The sequence below is a fragment of the Zonotrichia leucophrys genome, chromosome 14 (assembly GCF_028769735.1).
Source record: "Zonotrichia leucophrys gambelii isolate GWCS_2022_RI chromosome 14, RI_Zleu_2.0, whole genome shotgun sequence".
NCBI lineage: Eukaryota > Metazoa > Chordata > Aves > Passeriformes > Passerellidae > Zonotrichia > Zonotrichia leucophrys.
This window is the reverse complement of record NC_088184.1, coordinates 1,615,686-1,642,924: the sequence shown is the minus strand read 5'-3', so window position 1 is coordinate 1,642,924 and position 27,239 is coordinate 1,615,686. Positions and strand designations below refer to the sequence as shown.

The 27,239-nt window shown below is 53.1% G+C and overlaps 1 protein-coding gene across 1 annotated transcript; it reads right to left on the bottom strand.

The window, feature by feature from the left end:
• Positions 1-301: 301 nt before the first annotated feature.
• On the bottom strand, positions 302-19,615 carry CCDC78 (coiled-coil domain containing 78). The gene is made up of 16 exons (XM_064725477.1): positions 19,532-19,615; positions 19,175-19,303; positions 18,920-19,006; positions 18,522-18,722; positions 13,823-13,966; positions 13,692-13,745; positions 12,984-13,072; positions 11,260-11,320; positions 10,757-10,882; positions 9,762-9,973; positions 8,743-8,914; positions 6,569-6,612; positions 4,431-4,497; positions 2,892-2,992; positions 698-824; positions 302-600 (listed from the first exon to the last, which is right to left on the bottom strand). Exons 1-16 carry the CDS (start codon positions 19,562-19,564, stop codon positions 595-597), a joined length of 1,653 nt encoding a protein of 550 aa, XP_064581547.1. The 5' UTR covers positions 19,565-19,615; the 3' UTR covers positions 302-594.
• Positions 19,616-27,239: the final 7,624 nt, after the last annotated feature.

Sequence of the window (27,239 nt, the reverse complement as noted above, 5' to 3'; positions counted from 1 at the left end):
TGCTCTGCCATCCTTTCCAGCTCACCTGCATGCAGGATCAGTTTGGCCCTGCTCATCAGTCTAATATTCCATTTTCCACTCAAGCACAGGGGAAAATGGGGTTTTCCCACCACAGAGGCACAGAAGCATGGAATGGGCTGGGTTGGAAGGGATCTTGAAGGGACCTTGAAGCTGCTCTTGTTCCTCCCCATGCCATGGGCAGGGACACCTTCCACTGTCCCAGGCTGCTCCCAGCCCTGCCCAGCCTGGCCTTGGGCACTGCCAGGGATCCAGGGGCAGCCACAGCTGCTCTGGGCACCCTTTCCCCACCCTCCCAGTAAAAGAGCAGCTCATCCCTTTGTCCAAGCCCAGAACAAATACTGGTCTGAGCCAGCCTGGCTCTGTCTCAGGTGAGGGGAGCAAGGCAGGAGCAGCCCTTGGTCCAGGTCCAGGTCTCATCCAGGGAAAATATTCCATCAGGAGCAGGAAGCTGTCCCTGCAGTGCACTCCCAGCAGTGCAGAGCTGCCTGGGATCCCTGCCTGTGTCCCAGGGGTGCTCAGGGAGGAGCAGAATTCCTGCAGGGCACAGCCCAGCCGCCGCTGTCTGGTCTCATTTCAGTCCTGTGAATTCAGAGCAGAAACACCCACGAGGTTTCTCTGGCTGTTCCCGCTCCCAGCCTGAGCAGGATCCGTGCCTGGCACTCCATGGGGCACAAACCTTCCCTGCAGTGGGCTGTTCCCAAGGCTGGGGCTGCTCTGGCTCCTGGCTGGCACTGCTGGCACGGGGCACTGGGGGCACCTCGCTGCCCTCTGCCTTCCTCAGGCGCAGGATCTCCTGCTTGTACCTGCAGTGGAGGTGCCACTGTCACCATGAGCAGCGTGGAAGTGCCACTGCCACCACTCACAATGGGCAGTGTGGAACTGCCACTGCCACCATGAGTAGCATGGAAGTGCCGCTTTCACCACACATGTGGAAGCCCAGGACACCACAGGGAATATTTCTCTGTCTGCTCTGGGGTGCCCTGACCCCCAGGGGAGCACTGACTTTGACCCTCATCCATGGAGAAATTTTCCCAGACTTCAAGATAAACTAGAATCCACAGAAATGTAAAATAGATTATAGAGAGTAGTGTAGGTGTGTCACTTGGTGAGAAATTGAGGTTTTGGGATTTTTAGTGTGTTGTGGATGGAAGCAAGATGGAGGGCACAGGGTGTTGTCCTGGGTTTCTTCTTCATGCTCCTTCTTCATGGGTTTGGGTGGCATTTTGTAATTGGGCAGAAAAGTCTGCATTGTGGGCTCTGTGGGATCAGATATTGGGTTAAAAGGGAAAATAATCCAGGTGTCAGCTCTTAACTGGATAGTTTAGTCTTAAGAGACCTTGTACCAAGAGATTGTTGGCCATTTTGTGCCTTGTTGCTGAACTCACAGTAGTGAAACTGTTTTAATGATAAGAAATAATAAATACCTGAGTCCAAACATGAATTACTATCTCAAGTGCCTTCAGTCCAGACTCAGAGAAACCCACAACTGGCACCCCCACACTGCTCCCTGGGCAATGAGCCATGCCAGGGGCTGACCTGGCACCCAGATCCCGCAGCCTCGCCCAAGGAAAAGGTGTTCATGGGCTGTGCCAGGCAGGGGCAGAGCCTGACCCAGCCCAGGAGCAGGGGGATCGTGCCCTGCCACCCCTGCCCTGCTGGTCCTGTCCCTCCCTGCTGCTCTCCCTGCTCCAGGGCAGGATGAGCCAGGGAAGGGGAGCACAGACCAGTGTTGTGGTGTGTTGCAATATCCTGTTTTACCTTCTCCCTTCCCCTCGCCCCTCGCTGAGTGTGCCCTGTCAATCAGGCTAACATACCAGCAAGGCGTCGTGTGATAGGTGTCCCTAGTACCTTGAGACCCTGCCCCTTCACCTGGTTGGTGACTCACCTGTCCCCTCCCCTTCCCCTGTGCTGAGCTTAAAATGTGAATGAGACCATGCGGCCTCCATTCTGTTACCAGCAGTGGGCCAGTGCAGACCTCTGTACTCTTGGAATAAACATCTGGCTACCTTCTAGCAGAATCCATTCCCTTTCTCTCTACCATCGCCAGAAGCTCTCTCTCCTGAGAAGAACGGAGTCCTGTCTTGTGCCCCGCTGCACTTTGCCGCCAGCCAAGGTATCTCTGGGGTAAAACACCGCAGTGCTGCCTCTGGCCCAGCAGCGAAGGTCAGAACTGGCCTGGGCACCATCTAACTGGTTATATTGGGATACATATTCCAATAGACCAGGGGCAGCTGGGAGGACTGAGGTTAGAACCTGGGAATAAAAGAACTCTGAAGGTTTTAGGCTTTAGGTTCAGCTTTGGGTTTTAGGTTCCTATGAAGGTTGCAGGGAAACCTTTAGAGTGCCTTCCAGTGCTTAAAGGGGCGCCAAAAGAGTGGGAGAGGGACTTTGGACAATGGCATAAAGTGACAGGGCATGGGGAATGGCTTCACAGTGCCAGAGGGCAGGGATGGATGGGATATTGGGAATTAGGAATTGTTCCCTGTGAGGGTGGGCAGGCCCTGGCACAGGGTGCCCACCCTGGATCCCTGGCAGTGCCCAAGGCCAGGCTGGGCAGGGCTGGGAGCAGCCTGGGACAGTGGGAGGTGTCCCTGCCATGGCAAGGGTGGCACTGGATGAACATTTGTGTCACTTCCAACCCTTTCCATGACTGTGATTCCTCCCAAGGATGGGCGAGCTCACAGGATGGACACCTGTGGTGTGTGGGGAGTGTCTGTCCTTCTGTCCTGCTGCCCTGTGGCACAAGAGGGGGTGGCAGCCGCCTGCACAGCTGCAGGAGCAGTGGGACATGGGCAGTGCTGTGGCAGGGCCAGCAGTGGGCACGGGCCAGCACTGGCACAAGCCTGGAGGGGGCTGTCCCCCCCTGTCACCTGGCAAGGTGCTGGTCGATGTAGCCCTGCAGCTCCAGCACCTGCTCCTCTGCCACCACAGCCCGGGTCAGCAGCTGGCTCCTCTGCTGCTCCAGCTCCTCCTGCAGGGCACACAACATGGAGAAAACGTGGAAAAAAAGAGAAAAAAAGAGATAACTGCCATGGCAATGATGCTGCTCAGCCTCTCTCTGCTGTGTGAGTCCGACCTTCCAACCACTTCCCCATCACTCCAACCTCTCTGCCATGATTTCTCCCTTCTTTTGGCCACAGAGGCAGGCCCCGTGCAGGTGTGGAGCTTTACACTCCCAAGAAACGAGCTTTACACCCCCAGGGAATGAACTTTAAGCCCCCAAAGAATGAACTTTACACCCCCAAAGAATGAACTTTGCATCCCCAAGGAATGTTGGAGCACTCCCTCAGGTTGCTGTGTACAGGGAAAGGCAGCACATGGAAGGGAATATCCAGGACATGGAAGGGAATATCCAGGACATGGAAGGGAATATCCCTGCAGCCAGCAGGAACCAGTCTGGGAAGCTGATTCAGATTCAGCCTAGACTTGAACCAGGTCAAATAGAATCAAAGAATCGTGGAATTGTGTAGGAATTCACGAGGATCCAGGTGTTAACCTGGCACTGCCAAGGCCATCACTGATCCGTGTCCCCAAGTGCCACATCCACATGTCCTATAAATCCCTTCAGGGGTGATGACCCCACCATTGCCCTGGGCAGCTGGGCCAGGGCCTGACCACCCTCTCCATGAAGGAAATTTCACTATGTCCAACCTGACCCTCCCCTGGCACAGCTTGGGGCCATTCCCTCTCCTCCTGTCCCTGTTCCGTGGGAGCAGAGCCCAACCCTTACCCGGCTGTCCCCTCCTGTCAGGAGCTGTGCAGAGCCACAAGGTCCCCCCTGAGCCTCCTTTTCTCCAGGCTGAGCCCCTTCCCAGCTCCCTCAGCCCCTCCTGGTGCTCCAGACCCTTCCCAGCCCTGTTCCCTTCCCTGGACACCCTACAGCCCCTCCATGTCTATCTTGTCATGAGGGGGCCAGAACTGCCCTCAGGACTGCAGATGTCCCAGCAGTGCCAGCACAGGGCAGCAATCAGCCCCAGTTTATTCCAGAGATGCCAAAAGGTTGTTCTGAAACATGGGCAGGACTGCCAAGGGGCTGCTCTCCTTGCTTTAGGAGCAGGGACAGTAAATTAGCCTGGAGACAGCACCAGCTGGGAGGGCTGAGGCCCAGCAAGGCACCATGGAGAGTGATCCCCAATGGGAATGGGCACGGCCCTGGGGCTGCCAGGGCTCCAGGAGGGTTTGGACACTGCTCCAGGGGGGCCCAGGGTGGGATTGTTGGGGTGTCTGAGCAGGGCCAGGGGCTGGGCTGGGTTATCCTGGGGGTCCCTTCCCTTCCCACTCAGGATTTCTGTGACTCCATGGAAGTTTCTCCCTCAGGCTGGAGCAGCCCCAGGGCAGGGCTGAGGCAGCACATCCCTGCCTGGGGGTGAGAGATCAGCCTGGCCTCCAGTGGCTCTTCCAGCCTTCACCTGGGTGTTGAGTGTGAATTCCCGGAGCTTCCTCCTGATCTCTGCCCAGCCCTCCTCATCCAGCTGCCTGCCAGAGAAAAGCTCACATGGATCATGCCCAGACACCAAATCCAGCCCCTGCAGGGACCACACAGCTCCACACAGGTCACACATACAGATATATAAATCTATATGTGTCTCCATGAATGCAGACATACATACACACACATATATGCATAAACTCACATCTACATCTACAGCCATACATCCAAACTGACCATTTTAGGTATATGAGCAGTTTTCAGTTAATTGCATGTTATTACTTTTTAATAAAGGCACTGGTTACATATATAGAAAATCTGTTGAGTGGAAATATTGTTCTGATACAGATGTGGCTGATGTTACAGAGTCATTTTCTGTAGATGCCATTTTAATATTTGGGAGTATTTTTGCGCCTTTTTTTTTTTTGTTGTTGTAAAAAAGATATGGGGAAAGAGAGAAGAGAAATGCAGCCAGGAAATTAGGATAAAAAGGAGGCCGAGTCCTCCAAAAATCAGAGAGATCCCAGGGAATGCCCCATGGCCTCTCCCTTTATTCGAATAAAGCTAAAAAAGGATTCCTATGGCTCCTTTTTGGACATAAACCTCTGGAGTTTGTGGATTAATTTCCCCAACAGCTGGCCCCAAGCCCAGCCTGGGCTCTGCAAAGGTGAGAGGCTGTGGGAATTGGGGCTGGGGGAACACCAGAGCTCCCATCTCCAGCTGGAGGAGCCAGGTAACAGCACATTGTGGGAATCCACAAAATCAGAGGGGTTTGGGAAAGCTGCAAAAGGCAGCCTCAGAAACAGCAGAACTGTGATTGGAACTAAGCAGCAGCCATGAGATTGGTCAGCAGAAAAATGATTTAAAAAGTAGAAAAGGACAAGGACAAACAGAACAATAGTCTGTGTATTAATGCTTGTCTAGAATAACTCCCTAAGCTGCAGAAAAGTTTATCTAGCAAGATATTAGGAAGTTTGAAGCTTAATAATGGAGCTCTGTGCATTGTGTTTTAAGGCTTTAAGCAGGTATTGTATCCAAAATAAGCAAGCATTGTTTTAACTGTGCATGTAGTGGTTGGATAGAACTACTGTCAATGTGCTTTTGCTTTGTGTGATTGGTCAAAAAGCTTTTAAAGTGAGTTGTAACATTGAGTTCTTGGTCTGCTGCTGGCATCTTCCCATTGTCATAGCCATGGAATGAGAGTGATGGTGGAAAATCAAACAGCTCAAGGCACGTTGGTGATTTGTACACATTTCTGTAATGTGCAATACACACAAATTAACCCAGCAGAATTTGGAGCGTGTGGGGTCTCATGGCAGTTAAAATAAACCCCAAATGATGAGATGCATCACTGAAATTCAGGTTCTGGACCTTGCATGCCCTTCTCCTGTGGTGCCTGCCCAAATTGCTGCATTTCCTCACGGACACTGCTATTTTCAGTGTGGAACACATGGCAGAGCCTGGTTGGGGCTCAAGACACCTCTCCAGAGCCCAGGGGCTCTGGCACTCACCCACTCCTCAGTGCTGGCATCCAGCTAATGGAATATCTGACATGTTTTCTAGGTGACCATGTCTTCTAAAGGGCTGAAAACCCCAGCTCAGGTTTCTCCTGTGCTTTGTTCCACCCCTCTATAGCTGGTTGAATTTTAGCAGGATAATGGAGCAGGGGAAGAGACCCATCAAAATTTAGGAATTTCAGGGTTTATTGGGAGGCCAGGGCGGTGTCAGCACGGCGGCACCAAAGGATTCCAGCCCAACTCCTGCACTGGGAAGGAGGAACAACAGGGCCATCCCAAATTGGTGGTGTCTCACAGGCCTTTCTCAGGTTGTGATCCACCAAAGCACTTGGGCATGTGCTTAACTTTGGCTTTTGAAGAGGCCAGTGGGGCTAAAAACATGATTAAATCAAATATGTGCTTAAGAGCTTTCTTGGATCCAGGCCCAGTGACCAAGGCTCTTCCTGCAGGAGAGGGGACAGCTGCCTCCTCTTCCCAAAGCAGCCCCAGCAGCTCCCTTCCCTGCCTATTGCTGCCTCCAGACAGGCAATCAGGATCCCTCAACCCACACATCCATGGGAACGTGGAATGGCAGATATCCCAAGGCAGAAACAGCACTTACTGCTCCGGAGGCACTGCGAGGGCAGAGGCTCCTTTCAGGCTTTTCTGGAGGCAAAGGAAGAGCAGAATTCCTGTGAACACGAACCCATTGCAATCCCAGATCCTGCCATCATCAAGACCTTAAAGTCCATCCAGTGCCACCCCTGCCATGGGCAGGGACAGCTCCCACTGTCCCAGGTTGCTCCCAGCCCTGCCCAGCCTGGCCTTGGGCACTGCCAGGGATCCGGGGTGGGCAGCCTGTGCCAGGGCCTGCCCACCCTCACAGGGAGGAATTCCTTCCCTACATCCAACCTAAATCTCTCCTCTGTCAGTTAAATCCATTCCCTTTGTCCTGTCACTGTCTGCACATGTAAAATGACACTATCCCTCTTTTCTGTGCCCTTGGAAGTGGCACAAGATATCCAGCACTCCCACAGCCACCAGTGCCTCGCCAAGGAAACCAAGGGTTGTACAGTCTGAAGGTTTCAGGCCTCCCCTCCTCTGAATTTCTAAATAAATGCATCCTGTGCAAATCAAGGCCCACATTTGCCCAGTGGGAGGACATTTGCCCGTCCCTGGCAGTGCCCAAGGCCAGGTTGGGCAGGTCCTGGACCCACCTGGGATAGTGGAAGGTGTCCCTGCCATGGCAGGGGTGGTGTCACTATCATATTTCCTGAAAAATCCTCTTTACCCAGGATTTTCTACTGGAAAACTGAGAAGCCTCAGCTTCTCCTGTGTTTACTACTCTAAAATGTAGTCTAAAGATTGTTTATCCAACATGTGAATTGTTTTAATTAATGACCAATCACAGCCAGCTATGTCAAAGCTCTGAAGAGTCACGGGCTTTCATTATCATTCTTGTTAAACCTTCTGTCTGTATCTTTCTCTATTCTTTAGTATAGTTTCAGTAATAATATAATATAATATAATATAATATAATATAATATAATATAATATAATATAATATAATATAATATAATATAATATAATATAATATAATATAATATAATATAATATAATATAATATAATATAATATAATATAAATTAGTGTATATATCTACTAACATATACTAAATGTAATATATATAGTATATATTAATATATACTATGCTAATATATATTTAAGTATTAATATAATATAATAAATTATAATATATTAAAATCTATATTATATATTTATATAATGTATTATATATAATTTTTATATAATTTTAATATAAATATATATTTATACATTATTTTTATAAATATATAATATATAATATATAATATATAATATATAATATATAATATTAATATATTATAATATAACATATATTAGCACATATAATACCATATATATAAAATTATATATATAATATAATATATATTAGTATTCTTTAATATAATATAATAACATAAAATAAGAAATCACCCTTCAAAAAACATAGAATCAAATTCTCATCTTTCACCTAGTCCTAAAACCTCCTGCAAATACCACAAATAGTAATCCTGAGTGTGGCATTGATCCCCCCTTTGTGGAGTCACAACACAGGGGTGGAAGAAGAGGAGCTTTAAGGCCCCTTCCAACCCAACCCATTGCATGATTCCATGATTCTGTCACATGGAGGTGACTGTTGTGTCCCCTGCCTGTGGCCCAGGCATAGCAAACCCTCAGGGAGAGCATGGATGTGGCACTTGGGTGTGACAGCACTCACAGGGGTCCCAGGATGAGGGAAGAGATGAGGATCTGACTCCATGTTTCAGAAGGCTGATTTATTATTTTATGATATATATTATATTAAAGCTATACTAAAAGAATAGAAGAGCGTATTTCATCAGAAAGCTGGCTAAGAATAGAAAAAGAAGGAATGAAAAACAAAGGATTGTGTCTCAGACAGCTGACTGTGATTGGCCATTAATCAGAAACAACCACATGAGACCAATCACAGATGCACCTGTTGCATTCCACAGCAGCAGATAATCAATGTTTACATTTTGTTCCTGAGGCCTTCAGCTTCTCAGGAGGAAAAATCCTAAGGAAAGGATTTTTCATAAAAGACGTCTGTGACACTTGGGGACACAGCTCAGAGGCGGCCTTGGCACTGCTGGGGGAACAGTTGGCCTTGGTGATCTGAGAGGGCTTTTCCAAGCTAACCAATGCTACAAATGCCTCAGGGAAGGGGCTCATGCACTGTTCCCAGCTCCCTCCCTACCTGCTGCAGCTCCTGCAGCTGCAGCTCCAGCCGTGCCTTGTGCTGGCGCAGGCCGTGCAGCTCCCGGGAGCTGTTTGCCAGCAGCTCGGGGTCAGGGATGGTCAGGTGGAGCTCGGCAGGGCCACCGTCCATGGCAGTGCTGCCCAGGGCGCGGATCTGCTCCCGCTGCAGCCTGAAACAGCACAGGGTCACTGTCTGCCTGTCCCTCTGGGTGACACCACCAGAGCTCTGCTGCTCCTGGGGTGCCACTCACTGGGACCTGCTGGCTCTGGTCACCTGCAAAGGGAAAGTGGGAGAGTTTCTGAGGGGAGCTTGTCCCAGAGCTATTTGTGGCTTTTCTACCACGGGTATTTCTGCTGCTTCCCACAGCCCAAGCTGCCGAGAGCGCTGCGAGCGCTGCAGGGACGGGCTGGGAGGTGGAGCTATTTGTGGTACCTCTGCCTTTCCACACCATCCACCGTGGGCTCAATCTCTCACCCTGCATTGGGAGTGGGAGGAACATATGTGCAAAGCAGCTCCACGGGGTCCAGAGCACCCTGACGTGCAGCTGGAGGCAGCTTGGTGCTGGATTGCCAGGAGCAGGGGGATCAATGTGCATTCAGGGCAGGGATCATGTGCATTCAGAGCAGGGAATGTCATTTCGATACAGGAGCAGGGATCATGTGCATTCAAGAGCAGGGATCATGTGCATTCAGGGCAGGATAATGTGCATTCAGATTACAGAGCAGGGGGATAATGTACATTCTAGATTACCGAGCAAGAGATAAATGTGCATTCAGATTACCAGGAGCAGGGGGATAAATGTGCATTCCAGATTGCCAGGAGCAGGGGGATCAATGTGCATTCAGGAGCAGGGGGATAAATGTACATTCTAGATTACCAAGAGCAGGGGGATAAATGTACATCCCAGACCCTCTGCTCCACCTGGGAGCCCTGCCTGCCTCCTGCCAGGGCAGGATTGGCTGCTGTGGGGCTGTTCCAGCTGGACCTGAGGAGGAGGAGGAGATGCTGGGGTTTACCCATAGGCAATGAGCAGGTTCTCGTGTTTCTTGGCCAGCTCCTTCAGGCGTTTCCTGTAGCCCCGGGCTGCCCGGGCCAGCTGCTCCTCCCGGCGCCTGTAGGAGGCCTGGATGTCCCTGAGCATGCTGTCCACAAAGCTCTGCATGGCAGCGTGGTCAGCTGGGGCTTTGCTGTGTCCTGGCACGCTGCTGGGTTTGCTGTCCATGTAGTTCTGTAAATGCACAGAGAGGGAAATCCAGGGGGAATGGCTTCCCACTGGGTTAGAGGGGATAGGGGCAAGGAACTGTTCCCTGTGAGGGTGGGCAGGCCCTGGCACAGGGTGCCCAGAGCAGCTGTGGCTGCCCCTGGATCCCTGGCAGTGCCCAAGGCCAGGCTTGGAACAACCTGGGATAGTGGAAGGTGTCCCTGTCCATGGCAAGGGAGTTGGGCTTTAGGGTCCCTTCCAACCCAACCCTTGGACAGGGCATGGAGTCACATTCTCTAGTGGAAGGTGTCCCTACCCATGGCTGGGAGTGGCACTGGATGGGCTTTAAAGTCCCTTCCAACCCATTCCATGGTTCCGTGGCAGCTCCCCCATCCAGATTTCCTGTATGGCCACATAAAATTATCCGTGAGCTTCTGCTGGGAGTTTTCTTGGTCAGATTACAGGGATTTCAAAACCCCTTTCCTTATGTATTTACTCTAATTTATTGGCTGCAGCCTACAAGAGGAGTGTGCCAGTATGGAGACACCTGAGGGAACAACTGGGGCTGTGTCAGGGGAGATTTAGGTTGGATATCAGGAAAGGTCCTTCCCCCAGAGGGTGCTGGCACTGCCCAGGCTCCCCAGGGAATGGGCACAGCCCTGAGGCTGCCAGAGCTCCAGGAGAGCTTGGACAGGGATGCCCAGGGTGGGATTGTTGGGGTGTCTGTGCAGGGCTGGGAGTTGGAATCCATGATCCTTGTGGCTCTCTCCCCACTGAGGATGGCTCTGAGCCCCTCCCGGGGGTACCCACAGCCAGGTCCCCCAGGCACTGTGCCAGCCGGCACCGATACTCCTCGTTCAGCTCCTTCAGCTGCAGCTGCAGCCGCGCGTTCTCCGCCTCCACCTCGCGCAGCCGGGCCTGGGCCGAGAGCAGCACCTGGCACAGACACAGAAACCCTGCTGAGACACCTCCTAAGGGCTGAGGGCCTTCATTCCCAGCTATCTGCCTTCACTAGAGCTGGGAAGCTCCCGGGTTTTCAGAGGAACCCACTGGAAATATTTATAATCCCCATTCCCCTGCCACTTTCTGTCATTTGCCACCCCGCACCCCGGTGATGCCACCAACTCTTTCTGAAAAACCAGCGAGCAAAATTCCTCCCACAGGCTCTGCAGGCAGCGCTTCCACCACGTGCAGGGGGAACCTGCACGGGAGGAGCTCGGTGTGCCCAGCTCCCTGCGGAGGGAGAGGAGCTGGGGGGCCGGGATTGGGGCGCCCCAGCCCGGGGGATGCTGTGGGGCTGCATCCCTGCTCACCGCTGAGTGCTCGGCCCCGGCCGCTCCCTTCGCCTCCTGCAGCTCCTGCCCCAGCGCCAGCCTGCACACACAGCGGGAGAACGGCGTTACTGAACTGCCCTAACTCCTTCTCTGTGCAAAATGCATGTATTTTATGGTTGGCTTTTTTGCAAATATTCAAATGAATATTGTATGTGTTGTGTTAGAAAGTGATGCTGGGTTAATTCTCTTAAGTACTGTGGTAAATATAGTTTTGGGTTATAAAAATTGTTAAAATAGAAACGGTGCTATGTAGGATATTTTTTTAAAGAAAGGACTGGCAGGGAGATAGCAGCCACAGGACACCTGAATCTTCCAGAGAAAAAGTATTTATTGCTCTCTTATCAGAAGAAACAAACTTCTTCCCACCTCGAAGGCGCTGTCAGGATTCAGAGGAAGAAGTTGATGATGACCAGACAGAATCCTTTATTTAAATGAAATTTATGCATCATGTATGAGGTGTATGAATATGCAACAGGCTGTTGTTTATAAGGGTTAATCCTCTGTTAATGTGTGTCCTTTTTCAGGCTTATGCTGCCCAGAAAGAGGTACCTGGACATCCATAACTCTTTGTATTTATTGTCTCATATTGTCCTAATTCAAATTGTCCAAATTATTATTACTCTAATTGTGTTACTATTTTTAAAACATTTTATTACTATTAAACTTCTAAAATTCTATAAACAAGTGATTGGCATTTTTCATATTCTCCATCCCAAGGCCAGGCTGGATGGGGCTTGGAACAACCCTTGATAGTGGAAGGTGTCCCTACCATGGCAAGGGAGATGGGCTATAGGGTCCCTTCCAACCCAACCCATTCTGGGGTTCTGTGATTCTCCATAGGTCCAACACTGGCAGCTTTGGGAAGAAAATCACTTTGTAATGACAGAAATCTCCCAGCAGCAGCTGCCAGCCTCCAAATGTGCATAAAGCAGTGCCACAAAACCTGTCCCCAGTGAGGATGAACACCCTGCACAGTTCAGAGGGTCGAGTCCTGCAGCATTCCTGATGGGGCAGTGTCACAGACATCTTTTATGAAAAATGCTTTCTTTAGGATTTTTCCTCCTGAGAAGCTGGGAGGCCTCAGGAACAAAGTGTAAACATTGATTATCTGCTGCTGTGGAATGCAACAGGTGCATCTGTGATTGGTCTCATGTGGTTGTTTCTAATTAATGGCCAATCACAATGAGCTGGCTTGGACACAGAGCTGAGCCACAAACCTTTGTTATCACTCTTTGCTATTCTATTCTTAGCCAGCCTTCTGATGAAATCCTTTCTTCTATTCTTTTAGTATAGTTTTAATGTAATATATATCATAAAATAATAAATCAGCCTTCTGAAACATGGAGTCAGGTCCTCATCTCTTCCCTCATCCAAGAACCCCTGCGAACACGGTGACAGGGCAGCCTTTCCTGGGACATCAACCCCATTCCAAGGTGATGGAAAAGCCCCTCTGTGGGCAAGGGCTGGGCTGCATTAATCTCTGGGATGTCACACATTTGCTGTGTGTCACAGAGAGTGGATTTTCAAGGTGTCCCTGAACATCACCAACTTTCACCTGACAGCTCTGAAGAGCCTTGAAACCATCAGGTTTTCCTTCCAGGCCTCATTCCTTCCCTGTACCCCCAAAGGCAGGCTGCCTCCCCTCCTGCTCTGTGGGTCACATCCAGTCCCACAAACACCTGGCCAAGCACAGGGACACTCACACTCGCTCCTCCAGCTTCTGCTGCTGCTCCTCGTGCCTTTTCTTCAGCTTTTCCAGCTCTGCTTTTATGTGATCCTGGTTTCCAGGCAACTGAGGGACAAACGAAGAGGAAGATGAGGCAGAAGGCTGAGTGAAGAGAGGACAAAGTGGGGAGAAGCTGGAGCTGAGCCCTTGTCCAGCCGGGCAGTGCCATGCTGGGGGAGGGCCTGGTGTGGCTGGGAGGGGCAGGAGTGGAGTTTGCTGCCAGCCAGGGCACGTGCAGGGGCACATGTGTGGCTCTCACGTTGAGAGCCAGATTCCAGCAGGAGCTGGTGGAGGAGCCCAGGCTGGTTCTGCAAGGGCTGCAGATGGGGAGGAGGCAGGGACCATCTCTGTGCGCTCAGTTTTGGGTGCTTCATCACCCCCAGATTTCTCAAGTGTGAAAAAGAAGAGGAAAAATTTCTCCTCTGCATTTGGTGGCTTCTAAGCTGCTGCCTGTGTTCCCCTGCCAGGGCACGGACCCAGGGAATCACCTCTGCCCTCCCCAGCTCTGCCTGCACATCTGCAGCTATTCCTGTCTCGTTTTGTAACTGCAGGGTTTAAAAAAAGGATTTAAAATGAATCAAGGCATCAGCTGATCCACAAAACTCAAGTTAGCAGCAGGAGGTGCCAGCCAGGGTTGGAATCCATCCCCCTCTGCTTCCTGCAGCAGACCCCTGCACACACTCACGTTTCTTTCCAGCTCCTGCTGCTCGTGCTCAGGGGCAGCTGCATCCTCAGGCTGCTTTGGGGAGAGACAAGAAGGGGCCTGGTGGATCCCTGTTCTCTGAGGGGCTGGTGGAAGGGCAGAGAGTCCCTCACCTTGCCCCTGTGAGCAGAGCGGGGCTGTCCTGCTGCTCTGCCTCTTCCCAGCCCCGGGGAGGAGGGATGGGCCAGGCCAGGGGGGAGGCTGCTCTCCTTGGCCAGGCTGAGCAGCTCCTGGGTCAGCTCCTCATTCCTCAGCACCTGCAAGGTCAAACAAGAAGGAGAGAACTTCTGAAATCCCCCTCTGATCAGCACATCCCTGCTGCTCCTGCTGTGTGCTCCAGGCAGGCACCCTCTGCCCTCCTCAAATCAAGTTTGAATTTTGGTTCTGTCTCCCACGTCCACAGTGGTTTTCTGCTTCTCGTGGAAATGCACTCCAGGCAGCAAGGTTATTCCCATGGAGTGTTATCCCTCTGCACATCCCACACTGAAGCCCAGACCCCTGAGCCAGCCCTGGCACAGCTCTGCCACCACCTCTGCAGCCTCCAGCTCCCTCCTCACCCCTACCCTGCACCCTCTGTTCAGCTTCCCAGCACTTCAGGAATGTCCTTCCCCATGGAGCAGCTTTGAGCAGTGCTGGGCTCCACAGCACAAGGAGAAGAGACAAGTTTTCACCATCCATCCATCCATCCATCCATCCATCCATCCATCCATCCATCCATCCATCCATCCATCCATCCCTCCCCCTCATCCATCCATCCATCCATCCATCCATCCATCCATCCATCCATCCATCCATCCATCCATCCATCCATCCATCCATCCATCCATCCATCCATCCATCCATCCATCCCTGCAGATGACACATTCCCAGTTGGATGGGATTTCTCCCCAGCCCACAGCCGGTGTGGGCAGTGTTTCAGAGTGCTGCTGCTGTGGAGTGACACATTTCCAGAAGATAAAGAGGATGTGAACAAGGGAAGCTCCGTTCCAGGTGATCTGGAGGGAACACTGGGGGAATTCATGTCTCCCGGGAGGGTTTCTGTGTAGATAACAAAGCTCTGATGGGGTTTATGGCTGGGGACAAGCTTGAGTAATTGTTACCATGGCAGTGAATCGGAGGATGGGAGGCAGAGGTCATCTGAGTCATGCGTGGAGAGAATAGCTTATCAAAAGATAGCGCGGGGCGGGCTGGGGGAGAGCGGGGAGAAAGGAGATGACAAAGAGGTGAGATATACAGCTGTGAGACCTGACAGCTCGGCACAGACAGCTCCGCTTGTTCCCGGCTCCCAACGATCCATCTGCAGCTGTCACCCTGACAGTTTGATCGCAGGGGTCACAGGGACCGGTTTAGCCAAAAGAAAAAGGGGCAGTGCCCGGTTTGAGTTGGGCTCCGCTGCCTTTCCCGAGCTCCCGAGCCTGGCGCGGCTCCAGGGAAAACCCAGAGCGCGTTTGGGTCCCCTCGGGGGCTGCGCCGAGCCCGGGGCACAAAAGGAGAAGGAAACGGGGAGCGAGGGAAGGTCAGAGCCTTGAAAAGGAAGAATTTACAGCGAGTGAGGAACAGGCCCGAGTGCCTGCCCGGCATCTCCGGGAGCCCTTCCCGGGCCGGTCCTGCGGGATCCCCGCACAAAGGAGCCGCCACAAGCCCGGGCTGCGGCTGCTCCCGGCCCCGGGGCCGTCAATGAGCTCCGAGCCGCTCCTGCGCCCAGCAGCCATGACAACATATTGGCAAGGTCACAAGTAGCACTTGTAATTGGGAATGTGTAAAGGGCTCATTGTCTGCCCCAGAGGAGCGCCGGGGAAGGGGAGGGGGCAGAACCGCAGGCTGCTGTTCCCGTTTCCTTTGGGAAAGTCCGCACTGGGAAAATAATGAGCAAGAGGCCCATGTCCCGACAAGTGCCAGGCTGCCAAGCTGGAGCCTCGCTGGCTTCAGGCAGGGATTTTTGGGAGCTGGAGCCAAGGAACTGGAGTAAACTCCTCGGCACATGGAGGACATCCAAGGAATTCACCTCTGGCTTCTGGCCCTGCTTCAGCACTCGGAGCAGCCTGCTCTGGGGAAGGTGTCCCGTGGCAGGTGTCACACACAACTTTTATGGAAAATCCTTTCCTTGGGATTTTTCCTCCTGAGAAGCTGAGAGGCCTCAGGAACAAAATGTAAACAATGATTATCTGCTGCTGTGGAATGCAACAGGTGCATCTGTCATTGGTCTCATGTGGTTGCTTGTAATTAATGGCCAATCACAGTCAGCTGGCTTGGACAGAGAGTCCCAGCCACAAAGCTTTGTTATCATTCTTTCCTATTCTATTCTTAGCCAGCCTTCTGATTCTATTCTTTTAGTATAGTTTTAATGTAATATATATCATAAAATAATAAATCAAGCCTTCTGAAACATGGAGTTAGATGCTCGTCTCTTCCCTCATCCAAGACCCCCTGTGAACACGGTCACAGCAGGGGCTGCAATCAGGTGGGTTGGTTTAAATTCCTTCCACCCCAAAGCATTCCTTGACTCTACGGTTCCTCAGGATGCTCTCTGGCACTGAATCCACGTGCTTTCACCTCTGTGCCACCCCAGGATCCATGTGAAAACCGTGTGTTATTGCCTCCAACCCGCTAAACCCATCATTTAGAGACGTCAGCTGCCTGAAAACGCCGGTTTTGACAAACACATTGCACCCCCTTGGGGACGAGAGGCAGCCGAGAGCGCTGCTGGCTGAGCCGCTCCTCCCTGCGCTGCAGCGGGATCGCGGGCTGGGATCCCCCCCTGCAGGAGCTGAGCTGTGAGAAATCCCCGGTTCCCAGCTCCTGGGAGACAAACGCTGCCTGCCCAAGGGTGATCACTGTCCTGCCCTGCCACAGCCCATGCGGACACTGGAGCCGGGCAGCATTCCTGCCGCACATCCTGCATGGAAAACCAGGTCACTGAGCTGCGGCAGCAACGCTGCTGGGGGAGGGAGGGAGCAGCATCGTGTCACTCATTCCATCCGTTCAAAAACAGCAGAAGCGGCAGGGGGGAGAGGAGGGGACAGAGGAAGGGCTATTGAAGTAGCCACAAAAATACACAAATCTGGGTCCAAAACCTCCGGTTAATCCTTGCTGAGCGAGCAGGCAGTGGGAAGGTGTCTGTCCCTTAAGGAACTGTCAGGAACTTGCTTGAATTCGGGGTTTTTATAAACTTTCCGACCTGAAAGCTGCCGGGCCCCTTCCCGCCGGCCGCAATGAGAGCGGCTCCAATCCGTTCACGTGCGGGCTGCGCAAGCCAAGCAGAAAAAAGGGAAACAAAGGGGGCTGGCAGCGCCGGGGGAGCGGCCCCGCAGCCCCGCCGTGACCCCCGGGCAGCGCCGGGGAACGGGAGGGACAGAGGGAGGGATCTGCCGGGGGGGACGGCACGGGCGAGGTAGCGATGCCCTATCCCAGGTCCTGTCTTCATCCTTGTCCCCATCCCTGTCCCCAGTTTTATCCTCAACTCTGTCCCCTTTCCTGTCCCTATCCCTGTCCGAATCCCTGTCCCTAGCCCTGTCCCCAGTTCTATTCTCAACTCTGTCCCCATCCCTGTCCCCATCCCTGTCCCCAGCCTGTCCTCATCCCTGTCCCAGCCCTGTCCTCATCCTGTCCCTATTCCTGTCCCAGCCTGTCCTCATCCCTGTCCCTATTCCTGTCCCATCCGTCCTCATCTCTGTATCCATCCCTTACCCATTCTGTCCCCATCCTGTCCCCAGCCCTGTCCCAGCCTGTCTCATTCCTGTCCCCATCCCTGTCCCCATCCCTGCCCCCATCCCTGCCCCCAGCTCTGTCCCCAGCTCTGTCCCACTCCTGTCCCCATCCCATCCCCATGCAGTCCCCATCTCTGTACCCAGCCCTGTCCTCATCCCTGTCCCTATTCCTGTCCCCAGCTCTGTCCCCAGCCTGTCCTCATTCCTGTCCCCATCCCTGTCCCAGCCCTGTCCCCATCCCTGTCCCCATTACCAGGGCAGGTCTGCAGGCCCTGTGAGGAGGAGCTGGGTCACACCAAACCCCAGGGACAATCCCCAGCCCAGGCTGTGCCGTGTCACAGCTCAGAGCCTGGACATGTCCTGGGTGTGCTGGGACCCTGAGCCCCCCCTGGGCTGGGCTGGGCCCCCCTGGGCAGCAGGAGGGGGGGATTCTGCCCCCCCAGGTGAGACCCCACCTGCAGAGCTGCCCCAGCCCTGGGGCCAACAGCAGCAGGACCTGGAGCTGCTGGAGAGAGTCCAGGGGAGCCCACGGAGATGCCCCAAGGGCTGGAGCCCCTCTGGAGCCAGGCTGGCAGAGCTGGGGGTGCTCACCTGGAGAGGAGAAGCTCCAGGGACACCTCAGAGCCCCTGCCAGGGCCTGAAGGGGCTCCAGGAGAGCTGCAGAGGGACTGGGGACAAGGGATGGAGGGACAGGACACAGGGAATGGCTCCCACTGCCAGAGGGCAGGGATGGATGGGATATTGGGAATTGGGAATTGTTCCCTGTGAGGGTGGGCAGGCCCTGGCACAGGGTGCCCACCCTGGATCCCTGGCAGTGCCCAAGGCCAGGCTGGGCAGGGCTGGGAGCAGCCTGGGACAGTGGGAGGTGTCCCTGCCATGGCAGGGGTGGCACTGGATGGTTCTTGTGGACTTGGTGACATTTAAGAGATCCCTCAACAAGAACCTTGGTACAATTGCATAAGAAACCTCTCTAGACCTGAGCTGTGATGGGGCTGCACAAATGAAAGCCAAGCAAGGCTCCTGCAGCCAGGGAAGGTGATGTGGAGCTGGAACTGTGGGATAACCCCTGGGATGAGCTGTGGGATGACCCCTGCAGCCTCCTCACCTCCTTGTCCAGCTCCCTGCCCAGGGCCAGGTAGTTGCTCTTGAGGATGATGAACTCCTGCCCCAGCTCCTGCCGGCTGCTCTCCAGGCCCTGCAGGCGCTCCCGGAGGGAATCCCGCTCCTCCCGAAGGGAATCCCGCTCCTCCCGAAGCGAATCCCGGCCCTGCTCCAGCTCCTGCACCCGCCTCTCCAGCTCCTGCATCTGCACAGGGACAGCAGGGTCAGGGCAGCACCGCCAGCCCCAAACCAGAGCGGATTTCATGGGAATTCCTCGGGATCTGGGGGATTCAACTCCCTCTCAAGCCGGGAGGAGATGGCAGTGGGCACAGGGGTGTGCTGGGGGCTGCAGAGCTGGGGAAGGGCTGGCAGGGCTGGAAGGGGCTGTTCCCAAAGTGGTACCATGGTTTTCAGCTGGAAGTTCTCTGTCTCATAACGCTCCTTCATCCTGTTTGTCTCGATCTGGAGATCCACCAGGTCCTTGGAAATCTGGGGGACACAAAGGCAGTGAAGGCCATGGATGGGTTCTGAGGCCAGTGTGGTGTTTGAGCACAACACAGCCCCCACAGAAGGAGGAATTAGGAATTCCTCCCAGATTTCCCACTGTGCATCCAGTGGCCATCACAGCTCAGTTCCCTCCAGCTCCCAAAGTTTTACCTTCAGTTTTTCCTCCTCACTCAGGACCATCCTGGCTGGGAAGTCCATGCTGGAGCCAGGCAGTTCCCCCATCTCCTCCTGTGGGTCTCCAGGCTGCTGCCCCTCCTGGTTCCTGTCCTCCAGCTGCACCTGGGGGCACAGAGCAGCTCCAGCTGGGCCCTCCTCTCCCCCTGCCCATCCCAACCCTTTCCATCCAGCTTCTCAGAGCCTGGACAGATCCCAGCCAGGCCCCAGCAGCCATTTCTCCCCTGTGGGGAGGATTTCCTTGGCAGAGTGCTGGTTCTACGGGCTGGGGAGGGGCTGCAGACGTTCACAGCTGGATTTTTGGGCAGCAAGGTGCTCTGTCAGGATACTCACACTCTCATTCTCTGCAGTAATTCCAAGATCCATGTGCTCAGAGGCCAGGGCTCTGCTCAGGGCTGGGCAGGCAGTGGCTGAGGAGCCCAGGAAGGATCTCCAAGGAGGTGCAGCACTGTTGCTACCAACTCTGGTTACCAGAGGCTCCCACCTGCATTTTAAGGTGGCTCCAAACCTTCCAGCCACCCTGGGTGTTGGAATTCAGGACATCCCTCTGACTGCCCTGGATGGCTCAAACCCCTGCCAGGGAGCTCAGAGACCTTGGCACAGAGCCCAAGACACCCGTGACTTTGATTTTAACCCATGGAAAAAATTACCAACCTTAAATGAGGATCTGCAAGCCATGAAAGTCTAAGTAGAATGATAGTTAGTTTGTCATGGGGTGAAAAATAGATTTTTGGAGTTTTTAGAATGGGGGTTGAGGGGGCAAGATGGAAGAATATGGGCATGTCCTGTCCTTCTTCTTGTCCTCCATCTTCTGGGTGATGGTGGCACTTTTGGATTGGTTTAAGGTAGAAGAAGCTCACTGTCTAACATAGGTGGGAGGTATTGGGAAGTTATTGTAAATATTGTTTATGTAGTTTTTAGTATAAAAAGATAACACCAGTGTGCCTCTGTCTGACCTGCTGAACAGACCTGGGCAGGTCAGGAGATAGAATTTTATAGATAAGAAACAATAAACAACCTTGAGAATGAGAAATGAAGAGTTCTGACTCCTCCTTTGACTGCTGGGCTGGGAAAAGAGATTTTCTAACCTATCTCAGGTCACTGTGAGCAGCAGAGATCCCAGAGCTGGGAGCTGCTGGAGGGAGAGCCCTGGCACTTCAGGAGGATCCTGCACTCCCAGGGAACAATTCCTGCCCTTTATCCCATCCATCCCTGCCCAGGCACTGCAAGGAGCAGCTCAGGAACAGCCAGGGCAGGCAGGGAGGGGTTCCAGCCCTGCAGGGACCATTCCCAAAGCTGGCTGCAGGGATGGGCTCCATCTCCAGGACTGGGACATTCCAGGGCTTCAGGGGTGACAGAAGAGAGGGAGAGGGAATTTGTACATGGCCAACAGTGATGGGACAAGGAGGGAGATTTTAAAGAAATAGAGGAGAAATTGAGAATTAATAAAGAGCAGGGATGGATGGTATATTGGGAATTGGGAATTGTTGCCTGTGAGGGTGGGCAGGCCCTGGCACAGGGTGCCCACCCTGGATCCCTGGCAGTGCCCAAGGCCAGGCTGGGCAGGGCTGGGAGCAGCCTGGGACAGTGGGAGGTGTCCCTGCCATGGCAGGGGTGACACTGGGTGGGCTTTAAGTTCCATTCCCACCCCAACCGTTCCATGATTCCAAGGGCTGATTAACCCACTAGTTAACCCACTAAACCATCCACCTACTCCAAGCCCATCCCATAATATCTGATTTTCTTCCAGGACACTCCCCTGCATCCCTGCACTCCTTGAACCTCCCGTGCCACCTCAGGCCCCAGGACTCTGAGCTCTGGGTCAGCAAAGACCTTTCCCAACCCACCCTTCACATCAGAGCTGCTGTGTGGGAAAAGAGGTTTCAAAGCAAAGATTGCACTGAAACCAGCCTGGATCAGCCCAGACAGTGCCAAATCTGGGCTGTGCTGCTCTGGGGGCTGCTGCTGCCTCCAAACTGGGACCTGCCAGGCTGGAATGGGACAAATCCCTCAGCCAAAAGTGTTTGGAAAATCTCCAGGGTCACAGTGAGGGTAACAGGAGAGGATAACATGGAAAACCTTGAAAAGGGTGAAATCAGATGGGCTGGGAGACCTTCAGGGGGCCCTTCCAACTCAAAACTCTTCCATGATGCTAAAACGAATTCCAGCTCTTAATCTCCTCATTTCAGGCTTATTATTGCTGCTATTTCTGGAGAGTGGGTGAGTTTAGGTAAGAATCTGTCTCCCACAGAAAAAAAGCTTTGACAATATAATGTTCAAAAAAGCCCAGAGCTCTGAATAACTCCTCAGGATCTGTCAGAGCTCAGCAGATGGGAGGGAGAGGGGCCATCCATGACAAGCAGAGCTCCTCACCTGTGCCAGGCTGCTGGGGGAGCCCCCAGACCCTCAATGAAGGTGGGCAGAGGGGCTGAGCACTCGGGGGGCTCAGGGGAAGGAGAAGCCAGCAAACCCTGCAATTCCAGCTTGTTTTGCTGCAGAAGAACTTAACAGACCTGAAGTAATTTCATTAAGGTAATGGAAGTGTTGATGAGAATTCGCAGTCTCTTCACACCCAGCCCGAGCCCGATTCGCACCCTGCCCACGGCTCTGGGCACGGGTAGAGCCGAGCAGCAACAACAGCTTCATCCCGGGGGGGTCTGAGCCCCACATGGGCACCCCAGGGATGGGCACCCACAGCCCCAATGGGCACCCCAGGGATGGGCACCCCCACCCCACAACCCCACATGGGCACCCCAGGGATGGGCACCCTAAGGATGGGCACCCCCACCCCACAGCCCCAATGGGCACCCCAGGGATGGGCACCCACAGCCCCAGTGGGCACCCCAGGGATGGGCACCCCAAGGATGGGCACCCACACCCCTCAGCCCCAATGGGCACCCCCACCCCAGAGCCCCACATGGGCATCCCAGGGATGGGCACCCACAGCCCCAGTGGGCACCCCAGGGATGGGCACCCCCACCTCACAGCCCCGGGAGCTGCCCCGGACCCCCTGATTTGGGGGAATAACTCCCCCCCATCCCATTGCTGCTCTCGGAGCCCACTCCAATTAACGGCAATTAACATATGCAAACACGGGGTTAATTATGCAATAAAAACCTGCGTGCCAGGTGCCCTACCGGCACCAGGAGTGACAGTGACAGGAGTGACAGTGACAGGAACAGAAGTGACCACATTTTCCCAGGGGCTGGGAATACAAAGCCAATTTTGCGCCGGGCAACACCACCAAAAGCAGATTGGGGCTGAGAGGTGAAGTTTTGGGGTGACGCTGAATCTCCAGCACCGCTCCGGGCTAAACCACGGCCAAACCCCGGCTCTGTGCTGAGGATTTGAGGTGAGGACTCTCCTTGTCAGGAGCACCTTAAACCCAGCCCCGGGAGCGCGGCTTTAGGAGATGGAGCCGCTCCTACACCCAGGGATATTTGTCACTTTGAAATTCATCCAGTCACTGACCAGAAAACTGTGCTCGTATATACTTTTGGTTTGGGGTGTCCCCTGCTCGTTGTCCCCGCTCTTCCAGCCCTGGCAGGGTCACCCATGGCCCTGTGCCCCCCGGGGACCCCGGGCGGAGCAGGGGAGCAGCTCCGGCACAGCCGCTCGGGCTCAGCGCAGTGATGGCTCCATCTGGCTTCCAGCGGCTGCAAAGGAACCCGAGCCCGAGCCCGGATCCGTCAGAGTCCCCCGGGATGCTCGGGGAGCCCTCTGTGCCCTCGGGGTGCCAGGGGTGAAAAATGCCTATTTTATGATTGGCTTTTCGCAAATATTAAAATATTATATAGTATATAATATACCTTAAATATAATATAATATACCTTAAATATAATATACCTTAAATATAACATAATAATATAATGTAATATAATATAATATAATATAATATAATATAATATAATAATATAATATAATATAATGTAATATAATATAATGTAATGTAATGTAATATAATATAATATAATATAATATAATATAATATAATATAAATAACATACTATATACTATTATATATTATATATTATATAGTATATAGTATATAGTATATAGTATATTGTATAATATATAATTAGAATATTATGTGTGTTGTGTTAGAAAGTAATGCTGTATTAATTCTCTTAAGGACTCTGTTAAATATAGCTCTATGTTATAAAAATTGTTGAAATAGAAACGGTGCTATGTAGGATATTTTTTTTAAAGAAAGGACTGGCAGCAAGATAGCAGCCACAGGACACCTGAATCTTTCAGAGAAAAAGAATTTATTGCTCTCTTATCAGAAGAAATGAACTTCTTCCCGCCTCGAAGGCGCTGTTAGGATTAAAAGGAAGAAGTTGACAATGACCAGACAGAATCCTGTGTTTCAATAGAATTTATGCATCATGGATAAGGTGTATGAATATGCAACAGGCTGTTGTTTTTAAGGGTTAATCCTCTGTTAACGTGGGTTCTTTTTTAGGCTTGTGCTGCCCAGAAAAGGTACCCGGACTGTCTGTAACTCTTTGTATTTGTTGTCTCATATTGTCCTAATTCAAATTGTCCAAATTATTATTACTCTAATTGTATTACTATTTTTATAACCATTTTATTACTATTAAACTTTTAAAATTTTAAGAAAACAAGTGATTGGTGTTTTTCACACCGGGGTTGCCCGAGCCTCACTGCCCCAGGGATGGGGAATCCCTGAGCTCCCACTGATCCCCCCAGTGAATTTTCTCTTTATTTCCAACCTAAACCCACCCTGTTCCAGTTTAAAATCGTCACCGTGTCTCTTGGCTTGAGGAAAAGCTTTTCTGTGATTTTTCCAAGCCCTGAGCTGCCACAAGGAATTCTCCAGGCTGGACAGGCCCAGCTCCCCCAGCCTGGGTGAGGGAGAGGAGGAGGGAGATGCAGAACCTCTCTGAGCTCCCCCAGAGAATCAGCAAAGGTTCTTCCAGCCCCAAACCATCTCCAGGGTCCCCTCTGGGTCTGCTCTGGCCCAGCCAGGCCTGCCCTGGGCCGGGATCCCCTCCTGGGGGTGTTTGGATGCTCCAGGGGGCTGAGGGGAACCCTCTCCCTGCCCTGCCCCATGCTGGGTTTGTGGGTGCTGTGGGAAATGGATTTGGAGAGAGTTCTTAGGGTTGGATAGAAGGTTTGCATGGGATATGTTTCTATGTAAACTTTGAGATAAGAAATGCCTGGGTCAGAAAAGGGATGGCAGTCCCACAGGCTGCCAGCACCCACAGTCACCCCACGTCCTGTCTGTCACCCCCTGGCACCTCCTGGCGCCTCCCTGCAGGGCTGGGAGGAGACTTGGGATGGGGCAGGGCTGGGATCTGGGGTAGGAGGAAAGCTCTGCTCCTTCTGCCATTGTCTCACTGTCCCTCAGGAGGAAAGCTCTGCTCCCTCTGCCACCTTCTCACTGTCCCTAAGGGGGAAAGTTCTGCTCCCTCTGCCACCTTCTCACTGTCCCTCAGGAGGAAAGCTCTGCTTCCCCTGCCACTCTCCCACCCTGTCCCTCCCCCTGGCACCCCGAGGGCCAGGCTCTGGAGACCTGAGCTGGCACATGGTGAACATCTCTCCCCTCTCCCTGCCCACCCTGGCATTGCCCTCACGGTGGGCTGGGCACGGTGGTGCCTCCATTCCCTCCGCCCTCCCCACCCAGTTCCACTCTGACAGCCACTGCTGTCCTGCCCTTCCCTGCACCCCAAATCCCCTCCCAGGGTCCCCCTTTCCCCACACCTCAGTGTTTGGGAATTTCTCCATCTTTGCCCCCAGCAATGGCCCTGACCTGCCTGAGTCACATCTTGGGGACGTCCTCACCTCTCCAGTCCAACCAGCCCGGCCAGGCAGGTGCTGGTGGCACCACGTGTGCCAGCAGGGCAGAGCTGCCATCCCTGGAGCATCCCTGGGGCTGCCAGGACATGGGCACCTTTCCCAGCTCCCACACGAGGCTCTGCAGCCCTGGCAGGGCAGCTGGGGGTACTCAGAGATGCCCATGGGGACCTTTAGAGCAGCTGCCACCACTCCCCAGTGCCCACCTGCAGGACCAGAAACGTGGGTGAGCATCGGGCACGGTGCCACTCCTGGGCTGGGTCCCTGCTGGTGTCCCCACCCTGTGGTGCTGGTGTCACCCCTCCCCTCTCTCTGGGACACGTTTTTGGTCCTGAACGAGGAGCGCTGGTTACCCTGGCAACACGAGATGCTCTCCTCCAGACAGGGACAATATTTGGCAAGATTTGCTAAAAATACTCCCTAAGTCAGCTGTGACAGTGCCACACGTGTCACCTCCCTGCTCCCCAGGCCTCCTTGGGTGGTGCTGTCCCTGCAGAGTGTCCCTGGTCACTCACCCTGCCTGGTGGGCCCTGCTGGGTCCCAGAGCAGATGTGGCCCAGCACTGTCCCCTGCCCAGCCCGGGGACACAGCAGGGACAGCTGGTGGCATGTCCCACCCAAAGGGACTGGGCAGCTCCCTGGGGAGGGACTGCAGGGGCTGCTGGGGAAGGTAAATGATTCCTTAGAGTTTAAATAGCTTTAAAAACTACTTTTTAAGGATTTTGCTGCTTTTCCCTAATACCATTACAGCCTTCTCCATGGCAACCAGGGGAGGGGCTCAGACTTTGCTCCCGGCTGGGAGTTCATTGCTGGAGGGATCACACAGGGGTCCCCATGGCCAGGGACACGCTGGGAGGGAGGGACAGGAGCCACAGGCAGGTCCCCAGGGTGGCTGTGGGCACATGGGGGGCCCGGGGTGCAGCTGCAGGGTCCCAGCAGCTCCTGCCACACCTGGAGCCCAGGCTGCCAGGGGGGTTTGGGGTGCAGACAGGCCTGGAGGAGCTGCCTCAAGGAGCTGGTCGCAGACAACTTTTATGGAAAATCCTTTCCTTAGGATTTTTCCTCCTGAGAAGCTGGGAGGCCTCAGGAACAAAATGTAAACAATGATTATCTGCTGCTGTGGAATGCAACAGGTGCATCTGTGATTGGTCTCATGTGGTTGTTTCTGATTAATGGCCAATCACAGTCAGCTGGCTCGGACAGAGAGTCCAAGCCACAAACCTTTGTTATCATTCTTTGCTATTCTATTCTTAGCCAGCCTTCTGATTCTATCCTTTTCTTCTATTCTTTTAGTATAGTTTTAATGTAATTTATATAATAAAATAATAAATCAAGCCTTCTGAAACATGGAGTCAGATCAACATCTCTTCCCAAATCTAAAACCCCCTGTGAACACTGTCACAAGGAGCTCTAGAGGTGGAGATGGGCCCAGCTCCTCCCTGCAGCACAGCCACTCTGGGGAGGGATTTCCTTATTTACCATCCTTATTTTCCCTTTGCATCTCATTTGGTATTTCCCTGGGGAGGGCTACTGCAAGCAGGGATAAACCTGCTCCCAGCTGCAGGCAGGGCTTGTTTAAACTTCCCAACGAGGTTTTGTGGGTTTTGGCTGGCTGACCTGTGCTGGTTCAGCTCTTTTTAGCTTCCAGATTGATTACACCTTGTGTCAATATGTGCTCAGTGCCTATTAGGGGGTGCATGTATCCCTATGCCCCATTTCTCCCTCCTGATCTATAAATTCCCAGAAGACAGGATTAAAATAGAGGGGGAGGAGGATTCCACTCGGGCCAAAAGGGAAGAGGGGAAGCAGAGCCTGTGGGAAAGTTGGGTGGCAAGGCTGGAGCCTGGATTTGTCTCTCCAACCCCTTTCCATGGGCATGGCAGTGCCTGGTGAGGGGCTGGGGAATGCCAGGCTCCCAGGGGAAGGGGCAAGGTGGGGTGCCCATGGTGTGGGAATGGTGGGGAGAGAATCCCTGCTCCTTCCAAAGCAGCCTGGGGGAACCAGGGCTGGGAAAAGCAGGGCAGAGATTGCTGGTGCTGGATGCCAGTGGTGCCAGCCTGGTGCATCTCCAGGGAGAAGGGGACAGGGGAAGATTCAGCCATGGCTTTTCCATCCGGCCACAGGGCTCCTCTTGCTGGGGCTTTTCCTTTTATTTCTTTCCTGGAAACTGGTAAAAGATTCCACAGAACCTGGTTGGAGCCTGGTGGGGAAATAACCTGGGA

Bases quoted from the DNA above. Each gene is read 5' to 3' on its own strand.
- CCDC78 (XM_064725477.1), bottom strand. From the start codon at position 19,564: ATGGATCTTGGAATTACTGCAGAGAATGAGAGT. The intron at 8,915-9,761 runs GTAAACCCCAGC...GTGCTGTTTCAG, and splicing joins AACCTGCTCATTGCCTATGG to GCTGCAGCGGGAGCAGATCC. The intron at 4,498-6,568 runs GTAAGTGCTGTT...TTTCTCTGGCAG, and splicing joins CTCGCAGTGCCTCCGGAGCA to GCAGCTGGATGAGGAGGGCT.